The 6,869-nt window shown below is 43.0% G+C and overlaps 1 protein-coding gene across 1 annotated transcript in view; it reads left to right on the forward strand.

Moving 5' to 3' along the window:
- LOC111235100 (integrin alpha-5-like) overlaps positions 1 to 6,835 on the forward strand; it is a 34,149-nt gene extending 27,314 nt beyond the window's left edge. Inside the window, exons 24-30 of the mRNA XM_022763422.1 lie at positions 35 to 140; positions 499 to 657; positions 1,320 to 1,427; positions 3,730 to 3,843; positions 4,543 to 4,644; positions 4,753 to 4,875; positions 5,005 to 6,835. Coding sequence (XP_022619143.1) covers positions 35 to 140; positions 499 to 657; positions 1,320 to 1,427; positions 3,730 to 3,843; positions 4,543 to 4,644; positions 4,753 to 4,875; positions 5,005 to 5,088 — 796 coding nt within the window. The 3' untranslated portion in view covers positions 5,089 to 6,835. The remainder of the gene's footprint in view (positions 1 to 34; positions 141 to 498; positions 658 to 1,319; positions 1,428 to 3,729; positions 3,844 to 4,542; positions 4,645 to 4,752; positions 4,876 to 5,004) is intronic.
- Positions 6,836 to 6,869: the final 34 nt, after the last annotated feature.

Below are 6,869 nucleotides of genomic sequence, written 5' to 3' on the forward strand. Positions count from 1 at the left end.
CACATGTTCTCACACCGCCACTTCTCTTTTTAAGTGTGTCCCGACCAGATAAGGTCTTCTTCCCACCGGCCAACTGGAAGGTGACCAAAAACTATGGGGTGGAGCAGGACGTTGGGCCTGCAGTGGAACATATCTATGAGGTAATCAGCCATAGCTGTGCAGACTCATTGGGGCTGAGCAGATTGGGTTGGAAAGCACATCTACTGTTCATGAAGCAAGTCAACTTCCCAGGGCAGCAATGAGGGAAAACCAAGAGAAAATGTACTCCAGAGTACACAGTGTGATTTATTCTCAGGCTGTGCAGATCCACTTTAACTTGGGTGACGTTAAGCAGAGCTCTACTCTAGGCAACTGATTTGTAGATTAAAGAAATATGTCAGATATAAAAGTTTCAGCGTGAGAGAAAAATCAGATGCAACCTCGCAGCTGTACTGCAGCTACAGCTCCCGAAGTTTTCTAATACTTCACATACTGAACTTTCCTATTTTCATTTTCCAGCTGGTGAACAACGGGCCCAGTCAGATCAGCCACACCCTCCTCGAGCTGCGCTGCCCCCTCAGTGTCCAGGGTCACTCTCTCCTTTACCCCCTGGAGTTCTCCACAGAAGGCCTCATCAACTGCACCGCCGACAAAAACATGAACCACCTACGCCTAAAAGTGAGTGACATGTAGATGTGCGCAGATGCACACCTCTCAGGGTTCAAATGAGGCAAAGATCAGACAGTGAAGGTCTCCCACCGATTCCCAGTCAGATGTGTGATTAACGGTTGGATCCTCCCCGCTTGCCGGGCCCACACCCACTTCCTCCTCCCAGCTTCACAGCCCCACCCAGGACACTTACCCCACCACTGCTTTGAAGTTCCAGCTCTTCCCTATCCTCAGCACAGCTTGATGAACCACCCCCCCCCCCAGCAACATACGTACTCATCTTCAATATCCAGCGATGTGCCCCTTATACCGAGATGTAGCTTTGGGATTTCGTGGTCAAAACATCAAATGCAGTTGTTTGTGTTTACATTTTAACCTTGACAGATGTTGAGCAGGGCTGTGAGTGGTCATCTGTCTTAGCTCTGATTTAATGTTTTTTTTTTTTTTTCCCTGGTGAATTGCTAAGTGCGGCGTATTTCCACGGGAATACATGAACGCGAACTGCTCACATGCTTCTGATTAATGACAAAAAGCCTCAGGGTCATGCTAACATTAGCTCTTATATTGACAGAAAGGGTGGTGTGCGCTTCTGCCTGGTGGGGTCAGCAGTATCTGTGTTGTCCTAATGGGAAATGTGTGCATGTGTTTGTACTCTCTCTCTCCTCCTTTAGCTCCAGCACACGTCCACAGAACCACCTATCCTGGCACTGAAGGCCCATGACCACCGTGTGGAGAGGAGGGACGCCCACAGGAATCAGCTCACTCATTTGACTAACCTGGTAAGATGACTCACACCCGCATGAATGAACATTGTCCGGCCAAAAGGTGAAGTCTAATGTAATAGGTGACTTCAAACCTGGGGAATGAGGAGCTTGAGTTTACAGTTTAAGGTAAATGCTGTTACAGAAGATCAAGAGTCTGCGTTAAGAGGCAGGAAGATGAAACAATATGTTTTACTGCGTTGCCTCAAGCGTGCAAATGTGGACCTATTTTGGTGACACCGGCCCCACTCTTACATGAGGCCCCTGGGATTAGGTAATTAGCTTATGATGTCGTTAAAAGGGAGGGGTGAAAGGGCACAGGCCTTGTCCCTTTGTGATTAACATTAAAGAGCCTTCAGTAGTGGTTGATGGGTGGAGACGCTGAGAAGATGTTGGACATGGGAGGCTTTTTTTTTTTGTCAGTGATGCACTTCTCTCTAATTTTCGGCTCTGGGTGTTGTGAGGCCCCGCGAGCCCCCCGCACACTGGGCCTATTGATAAACCCACCTGCAGGTAGCTGCTCCCTCTGCCTCCGTCTGTGGATACCTGCCTCTACCAAAGAGGTCTTTGTCTGTGCGCCCTGTTGCTCCTAGCCACGCTCGTTTATCAAGTATGTCCAACGACACGTTCGCATGAAAGACCCTATTCTCCTGTTTTGCCCGTGTCTGCACTTTTGTTTTTCACGCTCAGTAGGAGAAGACGTCCCTGGTCACAGTGTCTCTTTATTAAAGTGTGTTAGTGTTTAGCGATGCTTGGGTGAAGCTGTCGGCCTAGGTCAAAGTATGAGAATTAAAAATGACCTGCTCAGTCTTTGAAGAGCCAATCTATGCCTAGAGAACAAAGGACTGGTTGTAATTGCACTGATAATAGAAAGTATTTTATAATCGTTTGGATACTTTTTAAAATTCCTGTTTTATTTCTCTTTGTGTTTCAGAACTGAGCGAATCTGAAAATGTCATTTATTAACAACTTATTAACGTGCGATTGAAGCTTTGTTGCTTTATTAGTGAAACCCTCTAGTATTTATTCATGGAATAGCAATATTTATGAATGCACTATTACCAAATACCAAGGACAAACAAAAAAAGTTCAAAAGTTCATGTTATTTGCTTATGACTGATGCCACAACTTACACAAAGGATGTCAGAAAGTGGTACCATATATTTTTAATCATAATTATAATTTACATTGCTAATATGTATACCATGTATTTTCTCATATAAAGATGTAGAAATGAGGCTGCAAGTGATGATTATTTTGTTCGATCAAGACTCAGAACTGAAACAGATTAAATTTACAAAGACACAAAACAGGACTAGGAGCAGCAACTCTCTTAGAATGTTTTTCAGAGAGATTTTCCATCAGCTAACAAATTGATTAATAAGATAATCATTTCATTTTTTATTTTGTCTTTTTTTTTTTTTTTTTTTTTACAAAGTGTTAACCTGTGCAGGCCCTGGGCGTGCAGCAGCTGTGTAGTCAGGCTGGACTGTTCTTTTATGAAGCTGTGGGAACAGCCTCCACGCCCCCCCCCTCCCCCAAACTCTAGATCTTGACCACGTAATCCCACCAGGGAGGATATGTGGGACTTGGGTTTGAGGCATCTTTGGCACTGGACCATGTTCATGTCATTTCCACAAACCTTTGTGGCCCCGCTGCCCTGGAGCATTAAGGAGGTCTACCAGGAGGAAGTGGACTGATATGCTCCCTGTCTGTCTGAATACCCTCATTAAGTCTGTCTAAGACTCAGCCTAAAGGAGCTAGGCGGGTACTCTCCGCTCCTCTCGTGTTAGCCCAACATGGTCTAATAAGTAAACTAATGCGCTCCCGCAGGAAACCCGCCGAAACCTCTCCGTCTGGGGGTGGTCTGGCTACAGCAGCAGCTCTAAAGCACGCTACGCGCACGTTTTAAAATGTTCAACTTAACCAATATGCATTATGAGGATCTAATTAAGACTGTGTATTCTACAGTCTTGAGAAAAATGGGCTGGTTTTAGTGGTTGGGCAATAATGTGGAGAGCATGCTGCATTTTTACAGTCTCATGACATTCCTTCAATCTAATTCGAAGCAGGCATGGAATAGGGATCATAACATTGGACTCTTTGTTATATTTATTCGACCTGCGGCGTTAACAGGCCTGTTATTTGTCCTTCCCATATTTGCTTAGCCAGTTTTCACTTTTTCCTGTATGACTTTCACCTGCATTTAAGTCCATATGACTCTGTTAGTGAACCTTTTGTGGGAATAATATGTTTTTTAAGATGGTATCTATGCACAAGAACGACTTTAAACCTAACGCCATTCTCCTCGTTTCCACAGTCCTGCTCTAACGTGGAGTGCTGGTCGCTCCAGTGCAAAGTGGGTCTTCTGGAGAAAGGGACCACTGCTATCCTCAAAGTGCGCTCCCGCATCTGGGCCGAGACCTTCATTGAGGTTTGTTGGAGATGATCCTTGCATTACAAACTCACTAGATATGTCCTGTTCATGAACACGTGTTCTCTCTGGAAGAGGGGAAAAGGCTGTGCACTATAGATGACTGTTTTCCCACCGGTGTCTGTGTATTTTTTCATGTCAGGATTTGGCAGGAAGTAAAAAGCCATTTTTCATTATAGCATCAAAAAAAATAAAGAAGAAAAAAAAGAAAACAGAGTTAAAACCTCAAATGTGTGGCTTAGCAAAGACAAATAGCTGCAGCTGTCAGTCTAACATATTGGTTTGTGTTGACTAGGCATCAGCATTGGTTGTGGATCAATTCTTAAGGCTACCAGTTTGTGGAGTCTCACATATTTGCCTCAACAAATGGGACGACAGTTGCTAACTGAGCATGCAGATCGCTCCAGACTGGCTGTGCAGATTGCAGTTTCTACCAGTTTACATTACTGTCTTCCTTCCGTGTCTGAGATACACATACACTATTTATCACCCCCTGCATGCTCTAACACAAGGCATATGTGTGAATGTATTGAAAATTCATTATCTGGTAGTCACAGCTGCTCATGGGATAGGAATGCTGAGAGGATTTTCTTTGGCGAGATGCACCTGGTCTCTTTCGCCATCTAGTGCACAGATAGGGAATTGCACCTTGCGCCGTTTGAATCTGATTGAGTAACTTGTGATGTTTCTTCCTTGCAGAGGGCCTATAAGCATTACGTGCTGGAGTGCTTGGCCAGATACAGTGTGGAGAAGATGCCTTACGCCATCCTACCCAAACACTCACCCAGCGGATTCAAAAAGGTATTCAAGATCTTTATTCATCGATTAGTCTATTTATTCCAATTCAGAGGTATCATCTTCCCATTTGGTCAAACTGAAGCTGAAGACAAACTGTGCTGTCATCCTCAGGTGGTGACCCCAGTGGTGTGGAACAAGCCAGATATCGAGAACACGGTTCCCCTGTGGATCATCATCTTGGCCATTCTGGCTGGTTTACTGCTTCTGGCTTTACTCATCTACGTTCTGTACAAGGTCAGTGCTGCTGTGAAACAACGACTTTGGATTAAACTGATTGGGCCTGTGCACATTTTTATTTTACTTACTTACCTTACTTTTCTAAAAATATTGTCTTTTTTTTTTCTTTTTTTTTTTTTTTTGCAGTTTGACTTCTTCAAGCGATCTGTACCATACGGCACTGCCATGGAGAAAGCACAATTAAAACCACAGGCTGCCTCTGAGGCCTAGATGAGCACCAGAGTTACCAGAACCGCAGTACCTGGCCATATGATTGCAACAGAGAAACACAATGGAACATGTCGAGTGGATCAGAGAGCAGTTGAAGGGTTAGATGAAAGAGAGACACCACTGGAACTCCACTGTGCTGCACTAGAAGAAGACAAAAAAAAAAAAAAAAAATCCAAAGAGCTTCAATCCAAATGAATGTTTGTTTTTTTTCTTTTTTAATTTATGTTTGTTGGCAGGTTGGGGAATGTTACCAGATAGAACTTTCATTTTTGTGGATTCATGTGATGGAGAGTTCAGTAATACCCATTTCACTGCCTTATTATTGGTGCTAATGATCTGATGTGTTCACGGCCTCTGACAGGATATGGCCACATGTAGCTTGTGCCAGGATCTGTGAATTACACTGCATGCTGAGGCCCGAAAGTTTTCTTCTGATATGTCCAGAACACATATTTTTATTGACAGAAGATCACTAAAACATCAACCAGTCCACAGCGAAGGCAATATTACATGCCTATTTGCTGAAACCAAATCTGTCCAAAAAGTCTGTTTAAAAAAAAAAATCTATATATATGTTTTTTTTTTTTTTTTTTTTACATACGTCCAGACCTGTCTGAGGTGTTCCCCTGGTTCTTGCCCATTGCATGCTAGGAATAGGGTCCAGCACCCCGCAACCCTGAACAGGATAAGCGGGTATTGAAAATGCTTGGATGGATGTTTCTCAACTGATGTTTCTCAACTGCCTCAGGATGGTGGACAGCGCTGGGTTGAGTTGTTTTTTTGCACTCAAAGGAAATCTACTGATATATTTCCAAAGACACCGAAGACTTGACTGATTGACCTTCCTTTGAGTTCTGATTTCTGACTCCTACTGATCACTTTGTTTAAATCCTGTTTGTTCTAGTTCAGAGTTACCAACGCTGGCATCGTCATTGTTGTGTAGTCGTCGACTGGGAATGGGACTGGAACCACCACAGACCTGTTGAAACCTCACGTTAGGCGTGAAGCAGTGTGGTGCTTCTGGCAAAGAAAAAAAAAAAACAAAGGAAAAAAAAAAAGAAAAACAGTGTTCTCCTGAAGAATATTTTTCTGCCTTTTACTCCTGCTCAGTTTGGGTTGAGCTCATACGGCATGGAGACCATTGGCAATCAAATGATACTTAAGAGCAAATGACAGAGTTAATGAACATCTTGAGCCAAAGACGTGACAATCAGCAATGTCCTTCACACTCGAGTGTGAAGGATCCATTTTCGGCTTACAGTTTGTGTTACTGTGAGATACTGTATTTTTGATTGTGTCGCCCATGTTTAGACAGAGACAAATCATCCCACTACCAAGAGGCTACAGGGACTGAACATGTAAATGCGTTGTGTTGGTATCTTTTATTTGTCGTGTACATAGATTTTATGTGCCTTAAATGTAAATACTTCATGTCTGTGGGTTAGACTTAGGGCTGCGTGTGCTTGCATGTATACATGTTTGATATCATGTATACATGCATTAGTGTGAATGGTGTATTTATGAATGTTTGTTTTTGTGTATGAATTGGTTATTAACTTTTCCCACTGCTTAGTGCTGTTTATCCCTTATCACCTCTGTAGCTTGAGATCGTTGAGGTTAAGCCATTCTGCATTACCATTGAACACGATAGCATTAATACAGCCAGTATTCTGGAGGACTTGTTTAACTTAAAATACTTATAACCTCAGTGGAAATTAAAAAAAAAAAAAAAAAAAAAAAAAAAAAAAATCACTATAAGGCTACCGTCCAAATCTTGTACC

The sequence above is a fragment of the Seriola dumerili genome, unplaced genomic scaffold (assembly GCF_002260705.1).
Source record: "Seriola dumerili isolate Sdu_G_001 unplaced genomic scaffold, Sdu_1.0 BDQW01000468.1, whole genome shotgun sequence".
NCBI classification, from domain to species: domain Eukaryota; kingdom Metazoa; phylum Chordata; class Actinopteri; order Carangiformes; family Carangidae; genus Seriola; species Seriola dumerili.